The 21,359-nt window shown below is 37.9% G+C and overlaps 1 protein-coding gene across 3 annotated transcripts in view; it reads right to left on the bottom strand.

Moving 5' to 3' along the window:
- The window catches only part of NBAS (NBAS subunit of NRZ tethering complex), a 394,628-nt gene that overhangs the window by 57,085 nt on the left and 316,184 nt on the right, over positions 1-21,359 (bottom strand). For all 3 annotated transcript variants that reach the window (XM_004028860.5, XM_063696052.1, XM_063696053.1), the window contains exons 45-47: positions 12,886-13,104; positions 9,152-9,354; positions 7,023-7,112 (exon numbers count right to left, since the gene is read on the bottom strand). In XM_004028860.5, the coding sequence (XP_004028909.2) occupies positions 7,023-7,112; positions 9,152-9,354; positions 12,886-13,104 (512 nt within the window). The remainder of the gene's footprint in view (positions 1-7,022; positions 7,113-9,151; positions 9,355-12,885; positions 13,105-21,359) is intronic.

The raw sequence follows: 21,359 nt of genomic DNA, 5'->3' as shown, positions 1-21,359 counted from the left end.
AACGAATGTGTAAATGGTACCGTAGTAATATAAAAAGGGTGACTTTAGGAAAATCATAATCAAGGTATATTAAAAGAAAAATGCCTGGAATGGTAAGGATGTTGGTATGCACACAATTCCAATCTCAAAGCTTGACTCCTGATACATACAAATAATCTCCTTGTGGCTGCTCTCAAATATATGCCAACCTAGAATATCTTCCTGGGTTCTTGGAGAACTGTAGGCTTAATTAAAAAACAAAACAGAGTATCTTCCTGGGCTTCACTTATCAGTGAAAGGGTGGACACACCTTGCTGTAACATGGCAGAGTGGATACTCATAAATATGGCCTGAAGTGATACAGAAATATTGCGGTAACAGAGTGGATCCACCATCCTGGATTGTGACCACAGCTCTCAAGAGGGCTCAACCTCACGGAACATAAGGCCTCATGCACTGCAGGTGCTCAGAGAACACTGGATGATCTACTTTGCCTCACAGAGCAGGAAGAAGGAAAAAAAATCAGATTCAATTTGCTCTAGGTGGGCCGTTCTTTCTTCTCTTTTATTTTTCCTCTCCTTCTTTTCACTTTAAAAACAATGTGCAATCCCTAGATAACAGCAAAGAGTTTAATAAAGTCTGAATTACGTGACACTGTTCAACATTTATATGAAACTTTAAGGCAGCTGAAGCTGAGACTGTGGTGAAGTAGCAATTTAAACAATCAAACCCCCCCCCCCCCAAAAAACTCAATAGTTTTGAAGTAAATCTTTCTTCTTTTTTTGAATATTGCACAGAGGAATTCTGCATTAATTACCTGTTATCTGAGTGAATTTAATGCTATAAATCCTTTTGAGAATGACAAATATACTGGCTCACGCTTGTGAGACATTCCTGTTAGGAAGTTTTTTAAAGCTAGATGAAGGCAAGAAGTAGAAAGGGAAATAAGGCAAAGGCAGAGAGAAGCATGTCAAAGAGACAAGGTAAGACCTTGCTACTCAAAGTTCTTACATGGACTGGGTATCACTTGGGAGCTGGTTAGAAATGCAGAATTTCAGACCCCACCCAGACCTACTCTATCAAAATCTGTATTTTAATAAGATCCCCAGGCAATTCCTATGCAGAATTAAGTGTGGGAAGCACTGCTTTACTTTCCTGTGCTGGCTCTTAGTGTCAAAAAGAGGTGATATGGTGAGAGAAATGCATACCTCTCTGAGCTTCATTTCCTAATCTGTAAAATTCAGATGACAATTTCTGTATGATAAGGTTGTTCTGAGGACTAAGGGAGTTATTGAATAGCACCTTTCCAAAGTCTTGGCATAGAGGAATTAGATGTTCATTAGGATTTTTTGTCTGTTTCCTTGTTTTTAAAATATTTGACAGCAGTTATTTTCTTAATTCCAGGTTTGACAGATATATGCTTTTAGAACATTCTTAGTGTTGAATTTTTTTAAAGAAAACTTACTTTTCTTAAGCAAACAAATTCTTAACATGAACTAGAAATTGATATTTTCTTCTTGAAATATGATGTTATAAATACACATAAATAATAAGAGACAGCATACACATTTATGGATTTCTTTTATGAAAGAAATTTCATATGCACAAATAATTAATTCCTTTGTCCTACCTTTAACTGTAGATGTATGAAAGGTCTTTGGCATGATTTAAAATCCTTAAAACACTCAACTCTCATGTCTAGAGGCAAGAACGTGTCTAAACTGAAAAGAAAGCCATCTGTATAGGTGGCCTGTCTAGGTGTTATAATTTTAACACAAAATTAGCACGGATAAACGAAGAGGAAAAGAGAGCTTTTTGGGTGAGGCAGGAGCTGCAGTGAAAGAGCAAATGATTCTAACACTTTTTTTGTGGAGTCGTCAGGATTTTCTACATAGATGATCATGCTATGTGCAAACGTGGACAATCTGACTTCCTCCTTTCCCATTTAGATGCCTTTTACTTCCTTCTCTTGTCTTATTGCTCTGAATAGAACTTCTAGTGTGATGTATTGAATAAAATTGGTGAAAATGGTCACCCTTGTCTTGTTCCAAACCTTGGAGGAAAAACTCAATTTTTTCTCATTAAGTATGATGCTATGGGTTTGACACAGATGGCCTTTACTGTATTATGTTCCTTCCATATTTAGCTTGTTGAGTTTTATCATGAAGGAATGTTGAATTTTATGGAATGCTTTTTCAGCATCTATTAATGAATTTGGTCAAGCTGCAGATACAAAATCAACATACAAAAATCAGTAGCATTTCTATATGCCAATAGCAAACAATCTGAAGAAGAAAGAAAGCAATTTCATTTACAAGACAGCTGTGAAAAAAATACCTAATAATATACTTAACCAAGGAAGTAAAAGACCTCTACAATGAAAACTATAAAACACTGATGAAAAAATGTAAGAAGACACAAATAAATGGAACGATATTCCATGTTCATGGATTGGAAGAATACTGTTAAAACGTCCATAATACCCAAAGTGATTTACAGATTCAATGCAATCCCTATCAAAATATCAATGGCATTCTTCACAGAAACAGAAAAAAAATCTTAAAATTCATATGGAAAGGCAAAAGACCCTGGATACCTAAAACAAACACAGCTGGAGGCATCACACTGCTTGACCTCAAAATATACAACAAAGCTATGGTAACCCAAACAGCATGGTAGTGGCATAAAAACAGATACATATACAAATGGAACATAATAGAGAACCCCAAAATTAATCCATGCATTTACAGCAACTGATTTTTGACAAAGGCTCCAAGAACACACACTGGGAAAAGTACAGTCTCTTCAATAAATGGTGCTGATAAAATTAGATAACCACACAAAAAATAATGAAACTGGACTTCTATCTCTCACCCTATATTACAAATATCAACTATAAATGAATTAAAGACTTAAATGTAAAACCCAAAAATATGAAACTACTAGAAGAAAACACAAGACAAAAGTTTTATAAAATTGGACTGAGCAAAGATATTTTGAATAAGACCCCAAAAGCTCAGGCAACAAAAGCAAAACAGACAGATGGAATTACATCAAACTAAAAAGCTCTGTTATGTGAAAGGAAACGATCAATAAAGTGAAGAGACAGCCTACAGAATTGGAGAAGCTATTTGTAAACTATACATCAGATAAGGCGTTAATATTCAGGATATACAAGGAACTCAAACAGCTCAATAGCAAAAATATAAATAATCTGACTTAAAAGGAGCAATAGTGACCTGAAGTGAAATAGACCTGAAGTCACATTTCTCAAAAGAAGACATGCAAATACCCAACAAATATATGAAAAAAAAAGCTCGACATCACTAATCATCAGGGAAATGCAATCAAAACGACAATGAGTTTTCACTTTCCCCGAGTTAAGAAAAAAAATAACTAATGCTGGCCAGGGTGCAGAGAAAAGTGGACCCTTATACACTGTTGGTGGGAACATAAATTAGTCGCTGTTAGGGAAAACAGAATGGAGGTTCCCCTAAAAATTGAAAATAGGACTATCATTTGATGCAGCAATCCCATTACTGAGTATACATCCAAAGGGAATAACATCAGTATGTTGAAGAAACTTCTGCACACCCATGTTTATTGCAGTACTATTCATAATAGTCAAGATACGGAATCAACCGAAATGCCCATCTAAAGATTAATGGGTGAAGAAAATGTGGTACATATAAATACCATTCAGCCACAAAACAGTGAAATCCTGTCATTTGCAGTAACATGGATGAACCTGGAGGACATTATGTTAAGTGAGATGAGCCAGGCACAGAGACAAATACCACACGATCTCACTCATATGTGGAATCTAAAAGATTTCATGGAAGTGAGAGTAGATTGGTGTTTCCTGGAAGTTGGGGAGCAGAGTGTGGTGTACTAGGAGAGGACGGTCAATAGGCACAAAGTTACAGTTGGGCAGGAAGAATAAGTTTTGGTGTCTTATTTATACAGTAGGATGAATTAGAGCAAATACCAATGTATTGTATATTTCAAGATCGCTAGAATAATTTGAATGTTGTCACCACAAAGAAATGATACATGTTTAAAATGATGGATATGGCAATTATACCAATTTTATCATTATACTATGTATACATTCATTGAAACATTACAGGTCGGGCGTTGTGGCTCACGCCTGTAATCCCAGCACTTTGTGAAGCCAAGGAGGGTGGATCACCTGAAGTCAGGAGTTCAAGATCAGCCTGGCCAACATGATGAAACCCCATCTCTACTAAGAATACAAAAATTAGCTGGACATGGTGGCAGGCAACTGTAATTCCAGCTACTCAGGAGGCTGAGGCAGGAGAATTGTTTGAACCAGGGAGGTGGAGGTTGCAGTGAGCCGAGACTGCGCCATTGTACTTCCAGCCTGGCCAACAAGAGCAAACTCCACATAAAAAAAAAAAAAAGAAAAGAAAAAAAAAAGAGGACATGAAAAATGGCATAAATTGCTTAAAAATTAACCACAAAACCACATATTTGGTGGTGGCCGTCAACACATGCACTCAAATTCTTACTTTTTTATGCAGTCTCCCTGCCAGGAATATTGTGGGATAGTATATACATAACCCAAAAGCATGTAATGTGCTTTTGTGTGTGACATCTGAAGATGTATATGAGTGAGGTTATTGTCAAAACAGACACTATGGAGGGTAGTGGGTGTCCAGGTTACGAGTTTGGGACTGAGGGAGGCTTGGTATGTCAACAAGAGAAAGGGTGAGGGGCACATAAGGCCTGGCACGGGCTCCTAGAGGTTAGGCTGTCATGTCATGCCAAGGAATGAATAACTTGACAGCATTACTTTCAAAATCCAGAATAACCGTATCACTGCAAAGACCCTCCTTGGAACTACCTGGAAAACACAAACTGTCTCCCCTACATGATTCTGCCAGGTGCATTATTGGGAAGGGAAACCCAAACAAAGGGTGTCAGGTTTAACTGTGCAGATTCAAAAAATACTTGCCAAAATAAAAGTTATGGCTTTTTCTTCTTTTTATTTTTTAGGCAAAAAAAAAAAAAAAGTTCTCTGAAGTTTCTTTTGTTAAGAAGGCTTTGTTATTCTGTGTCTCTAGAATAAAAAGTAAGATCTTGTTCTGTTTCTCCACTCCCTAATGTCTTCTTCGAACCTTAAAAAACAGTCTGTATTAGAGTAAGTCTCAAATTGGATTCTTCTGTAAATGTGGCTGGAAATTCACTAAGACGAAATACTGCCTTTTAATATTCTTGAGATGCCCCAGTGGGACAAGACTAAGAAGCCCCATTGAAAGGGGCCTAAAACATTACCTGTTGAGACCCTTTCATCTTGGGAGACCAGGATCCAGAGTCAGCCTAGCCTGAGAGAAGCTGCGCTGCGGACGGCAGCTCCCTGGGAGCTGATGGCTGAGAACTCACTGACAAGCTGGGAATGAGATGGCAGCAGTGAGATGAGCCCTGGAAGGAGGGTAAGTGTTTCCCACATAGCATCTCTGCCTGCTCTGCTACCTGCTGCATGTGGAGTTGTTCAGGCAGCTTCCTCAGCCTGGAATTACCATCATCTATCTCCTCCAAACAGACTCTTCTTTCACTGACCAGCTCTGTGTCACCCCTTGTGTATCCTGCCCTAACTACTCCCTCCACTCTGCCTTCTGTACAGCGCTTCCCATTCTATAGCACAGTGACTATGGCTACAGGCCAGATCGTCTCCCGCGCAAGACTGTGAGCTCCCTGGGGTTAGAGGTTGTTTCTTATCCATATGACCCCTTTGTGACTTCACACAGAGCATGGCACAGAGTAAACCCCATGAATCATTAATTTCTTTTTAAAATCGGGGGCCTAAATTAGCCACTGCTACAGCGACTTTCCTATCTGAAGAACCATAAGCAAAGAGGTTTAGAAACACTGTGCAAGGTAAAAAGCACAGGAAGTAGAAACCCCTGCTTGCAATGTTTTTCCACCTTCACCTACATAGCTCATTCTATATTCTGTCACTCAAACCTTGTGCACAAAGCCATGCAGGGAAATAGACTATGAAGGCATCGGCATCTGAGTACTACATTATCATTTAGAGCCAGGGTGGAATCCTGGTTCTATTTCCCAGCTGTATGACTCTGGGCAAGTCAACTCCTCTCTCTGAGCTTTTAGGTCCTCCTCTGAAAATGGCAACAACATATACAGCCGTTAGAAATAATAATCACAATAATCATTAAATCTACAAAGATCAATGGAAAGTCTTACAATAGCAAGTAGATAAGAGAATACAAAAGTTTATACATTTAAATTGAAACTATATAAAAAGATATCTGCACCTGAACAATAACTGGTAGGTAACATGCAAATAAAAATAATTATATTACCAAATGGAATTATGGGGAGTTTTCTCAAACCCATCTTCATTATATTCTATCATATTTTCAATTAAAGAAAGAAAATTGGGGAGAGGACTTATATGGCTGACATGGATATTAGGCATTGTAAAGACTTTTATGAATTTCGAGGACATGCATAACTGTTCATTTGTGGTTGCTCTTTTTCTTATCAGTATCATTGTACCTGAATGAAAAATTCTTTCTAAAAATAGCATCGGAGATACACATCTTTCTAGGCTTATAAAGCCTGTACACTTTGAGTCCTAAAACAAAGCTGACTTTAATTTATACAAAGTTTTTTTGTTTTTATTTTAAAGAGCATATATACTCACCCTAGGAATTTCCACACTTAATCAATACAGTTAATGTGTTGGAAATGAGAATCCCCTATTTTGTAGGAAGCTCAGAGCAGTTTCTGCCCTGACAGAATGATTATGATGATGATTATTTCTAATGGCTTTCAAGGAGGCAAGAGAAAACAATGCTCTCCATGGCAAGCAGGGCCTGGAGCTGGTGGGGTCAGCACAGAGCTAAGAATACCACGTCTCCAAGTGCAGAGCCGCTCCTTTCCCACCTAAAAATGTGGCTTAGTCTTGGAAGCCTCATACATACGGATACTAAGAGCAATTCTAATACTCTGAGGAAAGCCAGTTAATGAAGATGCACATACTGTTCTAGTCTTACCCCTTGTCCACACTGGCGTGGACTGCTGCAACAACACCTTCCAGGGCCTTCAGTGGGTCCCTTGGCCCACCAAGGTCAGCACTGCCACCACTGTGAAAAGAGAGATAAACTGATTCAGAAAAGGATCACTCAAGTCTCAGAAATAAACTTGGTATTCAAACCCTTAAATGAACCTGGCTGGATTTTGGCACAGTATACTGCCTGCCCATAGTCATTTGTGCTATGTGATGTCTACAAATGTACCAAGCCCTACACTAGGTGCTAATGAAACATTTTCTGCCCTTAAGGAGCTCAGTCTAATATACGCATGTTTTCCTATCAAGAGAATAACACATTCTACTTGCACTGTGTCATTCGAAAAACATTCGTTGAACATTAACTGTATTGAGCTACTTTAAGCATTAAATGTAATAATGATTTAAATCCTCCAGTTGAAGTTTTTTTTTTTTTTTAAAAAAAAAAGCACTAATATTTACTTGCTACTAATGAGTACCAGGCAATGCTAAACAGTTCACATATATTCTGCCACTATTAAATGCAACATCCTATGAGACAAGTACTATTATTATGCCCATTTTACAGATGTTATGTGTAGAACTCTAGTGAATCCTGAAAATGCAACAGAGAAAAAAAATATTTTCGATGAGTTTTTCGAATAATTTAATGACATAAATCAACTACCAGATTCGGTTCCTTTCATGTCTTTGTTATTTCGTGCCTACTACATTTTATTAACTTCCTAAAAGGTAAATGTTATGAACACTGACAATAAAAATTTATTTTCCTTAGAAACAGAAGTAGCTGAATTCCTTAAGTTTCCTTTTCCTTCCATTGCTGGAAGATTTAATTCACATTTATTGAATGTCTTCTGTGTGCCAAGTATACCATTTATCGGCTCAGAACCAAATCTTTAGTGGTAGAATTGGATGCAGAAAAAGATAAGTATAATTTATGTCAAAAATTTATAAGTGTAAAAACTATTCCATCGTATTTTAATTATTCATGAAAATGGGCAATTTTTAAGAAATAAACTAAATTAATCAAAACACTAATTTTTCAAAATGCATATTTTTGTGAGCTTCATCTAAAACTTGGTTTAAGAAATAATAAAAAGGTAACCATAAACCAAAAGGTACGAAATATGGCCAACAAATATCTGTCATCATTTGAAAGAGGACACTGGTTCATATAACCAACATCAAAAAATCCTAATAAGCAAACAATAAAACAAAGCTTTATTAATTTGAAATTTGTTCTTTTTAGAAAAAGTTATGAAATTCTATATATCTCCCTATATATAAAATTAATGGATACCTCAGAGCATTAAGGTAAAAACTGTATGAGGCTGGGGTAATTAAACTGATAAAGGCTCATTTGATTTCAGTTTCAGCTGCAGAAAACTGACATGCATTTAATCAAAAAGTTCCTCAAGAGCAATACAGAATTAAAAAGAATGCTTAAAAGGAGAATAAATTAAACATAACTAAATCTTTTAGCCTAATTGCATTATTCACAGAAAGTCCTTGATGCCTCATTATTTCCTGAGCGTCACTTCTGCCTCTTTTCTAATCCTCTTGGATGCATTCCTACAAAGGCACCCGCATATCGACGCAAAGCAAGAATTTCTCAATTGTCGGTTTTGTGCCATTAATTGCAGGTAAATAATGTCTAAAGACACTTTACAGATGTCTAACTTCATCAGTGTATGATCAGCCTTGCCTTGGGTTTTTCAAAACAACCTTCTGGGAACCATTTTCCCACTACTACAAAGAATGGGAATTAGAAATGGTAAGATCTGAAAAACCATACTGAAGTCACAGGATAGTCTGAAACTTACTTACCTGTGTCAAATGCCATTTTGGCCTTTCCCTTATTTCAAGAAAAGATTGTAAAAGGGGGTCCAACCAGAAATGACGTAGCTTAAGATGTTATACACAATACCAACAATGAAACATTTTCATGGTCTCCCTTCTGAAGACATAAGACTATGAGAACTCTAAAAATAATCTCTCACTTTTGTAAAGTCCTTCCAAACTTATAAAATGCTTTTACATACAGGATGACAGTTTAGCACCATCACTGACAAAGTGTCACCCCAGTTTTTCCACAATGACCACTTTCTAGCTTACCTCAATGCAGAAATTATTTTCATGATTGCACTCTGCACTATATCCTTGGGTGAGATGTCAAGAGGGCCAACTGCCACCTCTAGCAGCTGCTGAATCATTGCTAGAGGCTGACCATCTAAACAAATAGCCACAGCTTCATCATGAAGTTTCTCTTTTTCTGATCGGGACAGATCATAGAGGTGACTGTATTTTTGCAGTGTTTCCTGTAAAGACATGGTAATCAACACTTAAGTATCAAATAGAAATTAAATGTATCTACATGCACAAAGTGAAACATATTTAGATCCTCGAACCAAATACATGAAAAGCAGCAACACCATACCAAAGGGCATGTATTAGTTAGTTATTAAGAGCTTAGGCTCAAGGATCACCCACATTTGAGTGCAAATTCTGGCTTTACCATTTATTAGTTAGTGGGCTTTTGTGATCTCAAATTTCAATATCTGCAAAATGAGGATGAGGAAAATAGGGTCGTGTGAATAGAGGGTGTTGTGAACATTAACTGAGATAATATAATGGTCAGTTCTTTAGCACTTCGGGAATAAAGTAATGCTCGATAAGTATGAGCTTTTCTATTATTATTACTACTAATGCACTATGACCACATAATAATCTATTGAGCTATAACTATGTAATCCCAGGTATTATACATATGGTATCTAAATTAATACTTGTAATAACCCTGCAAGTATTTTTAAATTAGCTGCATGTTATAAAAAAGGAAATTAAAGACCAAGGAGATTGAGTAACATGACCAAAGTCACATGGCTACCAATTAGCAGAGCTAAGATTAGAACCCAAAAGTCTATTCCCCTGCCCTAGGCCACACTGCCTGCCTCTCTTTGATAATATCTGTAAGAACAAATGTTACACCAAATAATTTAAGAAATAAGAGGGAAGCTATTGTTTTTTGGCATACCAAATACAGTCACTTAATGATAATAACAGTTTCCAGATTCTTTATAGTTTCCCTTGTAATCCTGAATATACTGTTTTGCCTTTGAAACCAACCATGAGAAAACTCTGAATATAACTGAATATTTGATGATATTAAAGAATGTTCATTAATTTTTTTCTAGTGATCATGTTATACTGGTTATTTTAAAGTATCTTTTAGAGATAGATAGGGAGGTATTTATGAATAAAATGAAAAGATGACTGAGATTTGCTTCACAATCCACAAGAGCAAGGTAAGGGAAGGCAGCGGTATGCATGAAGATTGGGCACGTTTTGACAGTTGTTGAAGCTGGGAGTTGGGCACATGAAGTTTCATTTCACTGTTCTGCCCATTGTGAAATTCTCTATTTCAGAAAAATTTCTATGAGTTAAGCAGGGCAATTTCTAGTATCCTCACCTAAGAGAAGAGGGAACTGAGGCTCTGTAGGATGAAAGCCTTCAACTTTGATTAAATGAAGCTTCATGAGAATATAAGTTTTTTTGTACTGGGTATATAATTAAGGATGTTAAAATGAAGGTCTGAACTATAAAAGGGATAAATGCATGGGGTTGAAGGTTATTTCCAGCTTTTGCTATATAAGGTGCCTTAATAAAATTAAATAATGTCTAATTTAGGAACCTCAAGAGTTTCCTATTATGGGCCATCCATAGTCTGACTGAATGGTACTCACAAGTAGCTATATGGTACCTTTGCATCATATCTTAGATGAAACAAACATGTTTTTTATCAATAATCCCCTTGAATCCCCCCATAAACTATTCTAGGTATTGGAAGACAATACTTGTAGCTGGGTGAAGTGGCTCAGACCTGGAAGGCCAAGGTGGGCGAGTAGCTTGAGCCCAGGACTTTGAGACCAGCCTGGGCAACATGGTGAAACTCTGTCCCTACAAAAAATACAAAAAATTAGTTGGGTGTGGTGGCACACACCTGTAGTCCCGGTTACTCAAGAGGCTGAGGTGGGAGGATTGCTTGAGCCCAGGAGGTAGAGGCTGAAGTGAGTGAGCCTGGGCAACAGAGTGAGACCCTGTCTCAAAAAAAAAAAAAAAAAAAAAAAAGACAATTCTTGTTCCACAGAGAGTAATGACAATTCTCTGGGTTTTAATACAGTATATTAAAAAATAATATAAGTTTAAAATAATTTTAGATGTGTTTATTTAAAACTAAGTACTTAAAAATTTATAATAAGTATAGATCACTTTTCCTTGAAGATTGTAATTTTACTCTAGTTCTCCTAATTATGAACTGTAGTACTGTAAATGTTAGTAGGATGAAATCAAGATTGGTAAAGCCAATTTGTTTCCTGCAAAGCCTTCTATATTGTTCATACCATTACTTAACATTATTCATTAGACAGAAAAATAGGCATTCCAAAACACAAAATGAATAAAATTTCTTTCAAACTTTTAAGTTCTTCCCATTATCTTTTCAATGGGGGCTTTGCATTTATGTCTTGTACAAATTTTGAAGTCTCCCATTTGCTCATTACCTGAACTCTCCACTGACTGATCTTTCTAGCCATTCTACAAGGCAAGAATACAATTCAATAAACGTGTAAGGTTTAAGAAAAATAAAAGAGGAGGTTAACAGCCACTTACAAGGTTCATTTACCATAGTATTATAGGGCAAATGGAATATTATTCATATATATAAGCACTGTTTTCACTTACATGGAAACCATTTATTTATTGATTTGTCAACTTTCCAGTTATAGAAAAAATTATCTCAACTCCCACAATTGTTAAAATATAGAACAAAATCTCTAAGGGCCTTAGAGAGCTTCTGGTTTCATTGTATAGTCCTAACACCTGCGTCTTCAAACCTCATCACAGGTAGGGAACCCCAAACTTCATGATGTTGTTTTTAAGACACCAAGGAACTAGAAACCACCTAGAAACAATTTTAGTAGTCAAAAAATTCCTCTCAATAATGAAATTATATTTTATGTTGGAAACATGCAACATAAAAACAGGATAAGGGTATATATTTAATAAAAAAACAGTGTAGACATAAGAGGCTATTTCTGATTTTTTTCTGAAAGTTAGGAGGGAAAAGAAAATCAAAATATTTATTTATGTATTTATTTATTTATTTATCTATCTGAGACAGAGTCTCACTCTGTCGACCAGGCTGGAGTGCAGTGGCGTGATCTCAGCTCACTGCAAACTCCGCCTCCCGGGTTCAAGCCATTCTCCTGCCTCAGCCTCCTGAGTAGCTGGGACTACAGGCGCCCGTTATTGGGCCTGGCTAATTTTTTTGTATTTTTAGTAGAGACGGGGTTTCACCATGTTGGTCAGGCTGGTCTCGAACTCCTGACCTCGTGATCTGCCTGCCTTGGTCTCCCTAAGTGCTGGGATTACAGGAGTGAGCCACCGCGCCCAGCCTATTTTTATTTTTATTTTTTAATTCTACCAGCTAGAAGTAAAGTCTGAGCAGACCACTGTCTTCTCATTTCTTAATTTTAGAGACCTCTCCCCTCACCCCAGGCAGCTATCCAGTGTTCAACTCCTGCTACCATCTCCATTTCCACCCTTCTCACCCACTTCCTCTATTTCCCCATATCAACTGTGCCAAGTGGCTTAACATCATTTTGAAAGAAGTGGAAACTGAATTGTCAATCAAGTGATCACGAAGAGGTTAACCAATAAAGGCTTGCGGACAATTTTCAAGGATATCTGCAAGTCTGAAAACCCTGTCAAAATGACTAATGTAACTTTCAAGGAAAAAAGAAAGAATATACTGATACAGAGTGAGCATATAGAAGTTCCCATTTCTTTACCTGCTCACTATTCTTCAGAGAAAGGATGAAGCTGTGGCTCAGGGTTTCCAGGTGGGCAAGTGATTTCTCCAGATGATTCAAAGTATCTGCATAGGTAACTTTAGAATCCTTAGCTTCTTGAGCTTCGTCTTCTGAGTTTCTTTTCCTTGGCTTCTCAATAAAATGTTTGACTGTCTTAATAGCCTTTCTAGTCATCTCTTTACGGGCTTCCACAGACAGCTTAAAAAAAAGAATTAAATAATAGTGAGACCAAAGAACCCTGCATTATTACGTATTGCATATTCAGCAAGTGTTAATGAGTTAGAACAAAAGTGAAATTTTTGTATATATGATTTTAACTAATAAATAGCACTTGTTATACTAGTTTTTCTTCTGTGAAGAAAACAAAAAGTGAGGTGCCATTTGCATTATTAAACTAGTAATTAAGATTTTTAAAAATGTTAATATCCAAAGCAGGTAAAGTGATGAAACTAGTATTCACACTGACTGCCAGTTACAGTGCAAAAATGAGGAGTCATTTCTACAGCCATATTCCCAGTTCTGATCACTTATTATAAGAAAAAAATTCCAAAGAAGAAAATAAATACAGGCATAAAGATTTTAACTGGAATAAGACTATTAATATAACCTCAAAAGTAATCTAATTGATAGAAGAAATGATAACTAGCTTATTTTAAATTACAGGCTGTAATATTATGTAGTCATTAAAATTAGAATTATAAAAACAGTATCCAAACATTTTGGAATATGTTTGTCATAGAATGTTAAAACTTAGAAATCAGAATATAAAACTCTCTAGATAATGTTTACATTAAACTTCAAACTATATCTGCATATACAATATATGTATTTTATATATTTTCTATTTTATGTGTGTGTGTATGTGTGCGTGTGTATATATATATGTTGAGTATTGCTTATCTGAAATGTTTGGAACCAGAAGTATTTTAGATTTCAGATTTTTTTTTTTTGGATTTTGGAATACTTGCTAATTTAGCATCCCTAATTCAAAAGGCTGAAATCCAAAATGCTCCAATAAGCATTTCCTTTGAGCATCATGTTGGCACTCAAAAAGTTTCAGATATTGGAGCATTTCAGATTCCTAGATTCAGGAAATTCAACCTGTACATGCATATAAAGTATATGTATGTATAAAAATATAATAAATATGTATTCAGACATATGCATATACATATATATTTATTATTAAGGTGTTAGGATTATGAGCTATTTTTTTCTTTCCTTCTTTCCAAAGATTCGAAACATCGTTTTCACCCATTTATTCAGTAACATGCATCAGATTCCTGTATACTGTGTTAGATATATGGGAGTTATATTTTTCTAATTAATAAAATACTATCCTCAAGAATATGCAGGAATTATATTTTTCTAATATTAAAATATTAAGCTCTTAGCCTCAAGAATACAAAACTAAGTCTAAACTTTGTGCTTTGTTGATGGAGGAAGCAGACGCCTCTGAGAGACCCTAGCGCCTTCTCAGGCCTCACTGATTTGTGCTGCTTTGGATCCTGGACTGTAGTCTTCTGTCAGCTACTCAAGTACATTTTTACTATATCCTCAAAAGGACGTGTTGATTTTGTTGTTTTAATAAAAAGAGATAAAGACTCCTACAAGAGAATCTCATTTTTTTTCTACTTCCTAAAAGCAGTCATTGTACATGTCTGGTCTTTCTGAAAAGCAGGACTAGGCTGAAATACATGGCATGAGTGACCACACCAGGAGGTAAGCTGCCCCCAGACCCTTCCTTTCCTACTAGCTCCCTCCAAGTCACTCAACAGAGTTATGACTTTAAAATGCTGATAGGACGCCTGCCATCCCAGCACTTTGGGAGGCCGAGATGGATGGATCACGAGGTCAGGTGATCGAGACCATCCTGGCTAACATGGTGAAACCCCGTCTCTACTAAAAATACAAAAAAAAAAAAAAAAAAAAAAAAAAATTAGCCGGGCGTGGTGGTGGGCGCCTGTAGTCCCAGCTACTCAGGAGGCTGCGGCAGGAGAATGGCGTGAACCCGGAAGGCGGAGGCTGCAGTGAGCCGAGATCACACCGCTGCACTCCAGACTGGGCGACAAAGCGAGACTCTGTCTCAAAAAACAAACAAAAAAATGCTGATAGGGGACATTTTCCTAATCCTATATAAATATTGATAAAAGAGATCTTTAGGAAAGTACTATTTCCAATGAAATTGGAAACGCACTGCAAATGCAGTTTCAAACAAGTTCCGTAGTCCCCACTTCTTACCAGATTTCTGGCTCTAAGCCATTAAAAAAATCAGAGCCCACCATTGACTGACAAGTATTAAGTATGTTACTGTGTTTGCCCACAAATAAACTGTTAATTCCTCCCTGTGATTCAGAAGTACAAAATACTAGATTTGTGTTTTGTTCAACAGACCGCCCCTCCCTTCATACATGTAGATGAAGAGACTGAGCTCCAGGAGGCTCAGTGGCATGTTAGGGGTCATCGTGTACAAGAGAAGAGTAAAAACTGGAATCCAGAACACTTGGTTACCAAGTGCAGTGCTCCCTGCCACCTTACATTACACAGCTTCCACTCAACTATTTCTGCATCTTCACAGGCTCCAAGTTTATTAGAGAGTGAATGCTGGTTGAATGCTGAATGACAAAATCAAGGCTGAATAAGAGTTTATAGCAGAGTGAATCTTTTATTATATTCATATTTGTTTCCCCAAGAAATATAAATTTCAGAAATTACTTGGCTATATCAGCTAGCCAAATGTATACACTCTTCCTAGCCTATTGTGTGATATGGAAGAGTTTCAAAAACAGACTGGCTACAGAATAGGGATAGGCAGCTAATTCACATGGGCAGGAAGTAGGGTCCTGGATGAAACAATGGGTCCCTATTCCCTTAAAGAGGTCCAGATGAGATCACTGTTGTCCAAGTCTTGACTCGCCTTTGTCAACCAACCGTGGAATGAATATATGGTAAGCAGGAAGAACAATACATTCAGAAAACTTGTGTTTAATATTTACTACTGGTGTGACTTTAGGAAACTTGACAAAGTGCTTCAAGCTTTAGTTTCTTCATCTACAAAATGAAAAAAAATGACCCCTGCTGCACAACTTTAAGAACTTAAGACAATATGTAAAACAGTCAGCACAGTGCCTTGCCCATAGTAAGTGCTCAGTAAACAGATGCTGACATTTAATTTGACCAATGGATAAAATACATGTGCCATCCTCTCCCCTGTTAGTTTGTCATCTTCCTAATAAATTTGTCACATGATTCCCTTTTAGAAAAACCTTTTTTTAAATAAGCTCCCCAAATTTCTTAGTACGGAACTCAAGAACCTTCACAAACTGGTCCCTAGCTAAGTCTCTGGCTTTGTGGTATAATTGTAACTCGAACCCTAAGCTACAGCCACACTGACTCTTTGTCATTACCTGGTGCTCTTACTTGCCGTCTTGTCTCAAGGAAATGCTCCTTTCCCTCTTTTTTGCAAGGCAAATTCCCAGTCATGTTTCATTATCGAGACACTTGGAGTCAATCTAGCCTCTACAAGCATTCCACTGGCAAGTCCTCTGCTCCAACATCCAAATGCATAACCCACCTACTTTGTATGTATAAACTGTCTCGTCAGCATTACTGAGTCTAGCCCTCACACTGAAGTCTATGCTTTCAGAAAACTAGCTGTAGGTTATGAGAGACAGGTGCAACTTTTTCAAGAGTTTAAATTGTTTGACTTCATCACTACAGTGTCATTAGAACATTTTCTTTTTCTATTTAAAATAATCCTTCAAGAGAACTAAATATTTCAAAATAACTATGTAACCTGACACTGAACAAGGCAGAGTGTAAATAAATGCAATCCTAAGTTAATTTTCCTGAGCCAGCTAGAAGCTCTAAGAAGCAGAATGATATTATGATTAAAAATATGTAAGGTGTTTTATTTGACTAGGCGTTTTACTTAATTCAAGCTTTTTATTACTATACTTTGTAAAAACAGGTTCATTGCTGAAAGACTCCAGGGTATGATTAAAAAATATATGTTTAACACTGAATTTACATCTAGTAGATTTATTTTCTTTAGACTGTTCCATAATGGAAGGAACAGAAGTAAAAGAAAGAAATGATTGAAAAAAAATGTACCAGAGTAAAAAAAATGGCAATTTCGTTACTGTATCTAGTGGCCCCACGGTACCATTATTCTTAACATTCTTTTCTTAAGCCCACAGCATTAACATGTCATTCATGTATATCATTACTATAATATCCAACCAAGATGATATTTTTAACTGTTCCCTGCAGCAATTAGTAATTGCTATGAAAAATAATAATGGATTTTTTGAAATAAAGATAAGTGGCTAAACCGTTTCATCAGTTAATAAATAGGTACTAAACATCTACTTTCCAAGACCTGTAAAAAATGAGATAAAAACATGAACCAGGCTTACAAAGAAACCACATATATCATGGGAGATAATATAGTGAGAAGGGGGTGGAGGGACTGAGGAATCATGGATGACATCAGCAAATCTTATTGGGTCAAGCTTCAAAATATATCTAGGTTCTAACCACTTCCTACCACCTTCACTGCCACCACTCAGTTCCCAGCCACCATCATCTCTCATAAAGAGCACTGCAACGGTTCTAACTTGTCTCCCAGTGTGACAGAGATAGTGGTGCTCACCAAACACAAGCATTCCAACTCTTCCACTGCATTTGTCAATTCCCTTGTAGTTAGGATGAGCTGTGTTCCAGCCAGTGAAATCTGAGCAGAAGTGACATATACCATTTCTGAGCCGGGCAATAAAAAAACCCACATGGCTCACTATCCAGTTTCCCTTTTTTAACCAGAACAATTAAGGAGAACATGGGGCCCAGATGGTGCCAATACAAAATGATGGGGCCTCCATCAGCCTGGATCCTTAAGTGACTTTGTGGTAGAGGCCCCTTTGCAGTCTTTTATTGGATTAGGTGCATCAGAGACTATCTACCGAAAGCCACTACAAACCTTAGCTTATTCTGACACACAACAGGTACCAAGAGTGAGGCAATATGTGGCTTTGGTTTTCAGATACCAGGCAATGAAAAACAAAAAAAAGACTAGAAAAACACCGTAATCTATGATATGCTATAAAAAATACTTAATAAAACTATTATCTGTGGTAACTTGGGGTGCAGATCATACCCCTAATGAACTTGGGAAATGGAACACCAGAAATGTGTTGGATGTTATATGATGCTGTGGGTATTACAAGAAGTACTGTCCAGATCGGAAGAAGGAGTGAAACAGAATAGAGAAACAGCCCAGAAATTCAGGGCCATACTGGGTTAAAAAACAAACAAAAACAAAAACCAACTTACTAATTCTAGACCCCATGAGTAAGAGATAAGATGGAGAAATCCTTATATAACAAATGCCAAGCAAAACTTTTAGAAGATTAAAATGCTTCAGGGAAGAGATAAAACAAGGGCGTGACACTCCGTAAATTCTTTCAATTGGACAAAATGACTCAGGGCAGAGATCCAATTAATGATGTCATCCTTAAACAGAAACCTGATAGCTTTAAGCTAGCCCCCTTTAAGTGGAGAGAGAGAATGTACAGGGGTGATACATCAAAGATATATAGAACAATATTTCAAAACAAATGAAAAGACCCTGTAGATGTGGCTACGGGCACATGACACTAACAGATATCAAATAAATAAGAACCTGATTGAATTTCTGAGATAGTGATGCTGCCCAAGAAACCACAAACCTGGACTGAAAATGCCTGTGACTATTTAAAACTTAACACTTGGGCCTTCAACCTTGAGGGTACAGGCCTCCAACATCCACACCTCATGTGGTCCAGGAAGGAAGTGGGGAGGTCTTCCCTGGAGGGAAGAAACTGGGGTCATGGAGAACAAAGGATAACAAGGTTGCTCCTAGAAAGCAGAATTAAGGCCTAATTAAGGCCCCTTACCTACCCCACAGTAGGGAAGCCTTCATAATGTCTGTACAGCAGATTTTTTAAGCTGCCTCACAGTCGTGTCTGCCAAATATCTTTTATTGTCTCCCTTTCCAAGGTGAGTGCTTAATGCAATTATCTTGTCCCTGTTTCACCATGTAAGTTGGGTGTCAGGGTGGGTGTGGGGGAAACAGGGCAGAGGATTTGTCCATTTGGTTCACAGTCTGGATCACAGCTGGACCTGATGCGCAGCCTACTGAGTATTATGCCAACTTTGGGCTCCCTGGAGTGACTAGGACCCTGGGTGGTTTCCTCTAGCGGAGAAGCAGAGTGTGTTCTGTGGTGGAAAGAAGGCTTGGTGAATAAAAGGGTGGGCTGTAGCAGACAGTGGTTTCCACCACACATCTTATCCGCTTCTCTATGCTTCTCAACCCCCTTGTAGTTAGACAGGGTTTCATGGCTAGGTGGGCCCATGAAACATGAGAGAAGTGTCATGTATCACTCTGGCTAAGGCAATCACACCCGATTTTCCAGTCCCACTCCTTCTCCTGACAAGGTACTTGAGGAGACCCCAAGTGGGTATGGACCCTGAGGGAGGCGTCTGTTGTGCTAGGCCACTGTGACTCTGGGGTTGCTTTGTTACTCCAGCACTACCCAGCAGCATGATGGTATCTTAAAAACACACATCTGCTCCAGCCACGCCTCTGCTCAAATCTGTGTAATGGCTTCCCAACTCACTAAGAATAAAAGCCAGTCTTTCATGCCCTATCAGGCCCCATGCGATCTGCTCTTCCCCTCACCCTGCCTCTCTGATCCTATCCCCTCCCTGCCTTCACACTCTCAGGCCACTTCAACCACCCCGGCACCCTTACAGGCCCCCTCAGAGTCTTCACAGTCATCGGTCTCTCTACTTGGAATGTTCTCCCAGGCACCCTCATGACTTGACCCTCTACTTCTCTTGGGACTTCACAAAAATGTCATCTTATCCGAGAGGCCTTCCCTGACCACTCCATGAAACATGGCACTCTCTCCACCTCTTTCTCCTGGCCCTGCAGTACTTTTTCCTCCTAATTGACACACTGGGCTTCTATTGCTTATTGTTTGTCACTGCTACATTCCCAAAGCCCAGAATTGTGGCTCATACATAACAAATGCCTCTCTGTTGAATGGAAGGATGGATGGATGGATGGATGGATGGATGGATGGATGGATGGATGGATGGATGGATGACACTGTTTAAAAAGAGAACAGTAAAAGTGCATTTGAGGAAGCACGTAAGTAGGAGGGCTCATGACACATCTCTAACTACTAGAGCACTTTAGTTTAGACATGGTGTGGCATAAAGGGCTGGACAGTAAATACGTTAGGCTTTGCAGGCCACACAGAGTCTCTGTTAGACACTCTTTTGTTTGTTTGGTTGGTTGGCTGGTTTTTGCAATCCTTTGAAAAGATGTAAAGCCAATCTTAGCTAAGGGTTGTACAGAAACAGGCAGTGGGCTAAATTTGACCTGTAGGCCATCATTTTCTGATCTCTGATTTATAATATTAAACAGTTCTAGTTGAAAAGATAAACTGAGAGTAAGTTATATGTGGCCTGGAATGCCAGGCTAGATAAGGAATCTGACTTGGAAGCCACTGAGAGCCACTTGTATATTGAAGATAATTACATGGAAATGTCTCATTAGATTCCCATTTTTAAAACACTGTAAGAAAATCTTATTTCAAAGAAAAACTAAAAACTATAGTTATCTGAGAAAAAAATAATCACCCTTTCTTAGGCCTTTGCCTGTGTTTCTGGAATCAGTGCAGGGGTTCACTCCTCTGAGGAGCCTTCCTGACCTATATCAAAGAATATTGCATTGAAATTATCTAGTTACTTGTACATCTCCCTGACTAAACAATGAGATCCTTTAGGATAGAAACTGTGCTTTTAAAATCAATGTATCCCTAGACCTAACATAATGTCTAACACACTGCAGACAAAAAGTAAATAGCTATTAAATTACTGAACAACTCTGATCAACATACGGAGAAAACAAAGATTCTTTACAAGTGCAATAAAATTACATGTTCTCAACATGTCCCTGAAAAGCTGTGGTTCAGAATGCTCCAAAATTACCCAGTTACTCTGCGGTAAGTAATTCCTGTAAGAAGGCCCTAGGAGACATTACAAAAGGACACTTTAAGGGACTTGAAACAAAGAAACAAAAAACTGAGACCAAATGTTTGCCATTGGGACAATGCCACCCTGGATCAGAAGTCACGCAGGAAGGGGCACAATGGCATCAAGCTACTGATGGCTTTCTGTTTATTCATTCAACATACATCCACTGAGTGCACACGGTGCATCTGCCTTGGGCTGAGCGCTGGTGACAAAATTAGATCAAGGCCCTGCCCCTGGGTACGTCAAAGTCTACTTGTAAATACGGAGAGATAAAAGACATTACAAAGAGGCATGATCATCCTACAACTACAACAGGGTAAACACAAAGTGCCATGGAAGCCCTCAGAAGGGGCACTCTGCAGACTGGAAGT

The sequence above is a fragment of the Gorilla gorilla genome, chromosome 12, assembly GCF_029281585.2.
Source record: "Gorilla gorilla gorilla isolate KB3781 chromosome 12, NHGRI_mGorGor1-v2.1_pri, whole genome shotgun sequence".
In the NCBI taxonomy this organism is placed as follows: domain Eukaryota; kingdom Metazoa; phylum Chordata; class Mammalia; order Primates; family Hominidae; genus Gorilla; species Gorilla gorilla.
Note: the sequence above shows the minus strand (reverse complement) of the source record. Positions and strands in the feature narration are given on the sequence as shown.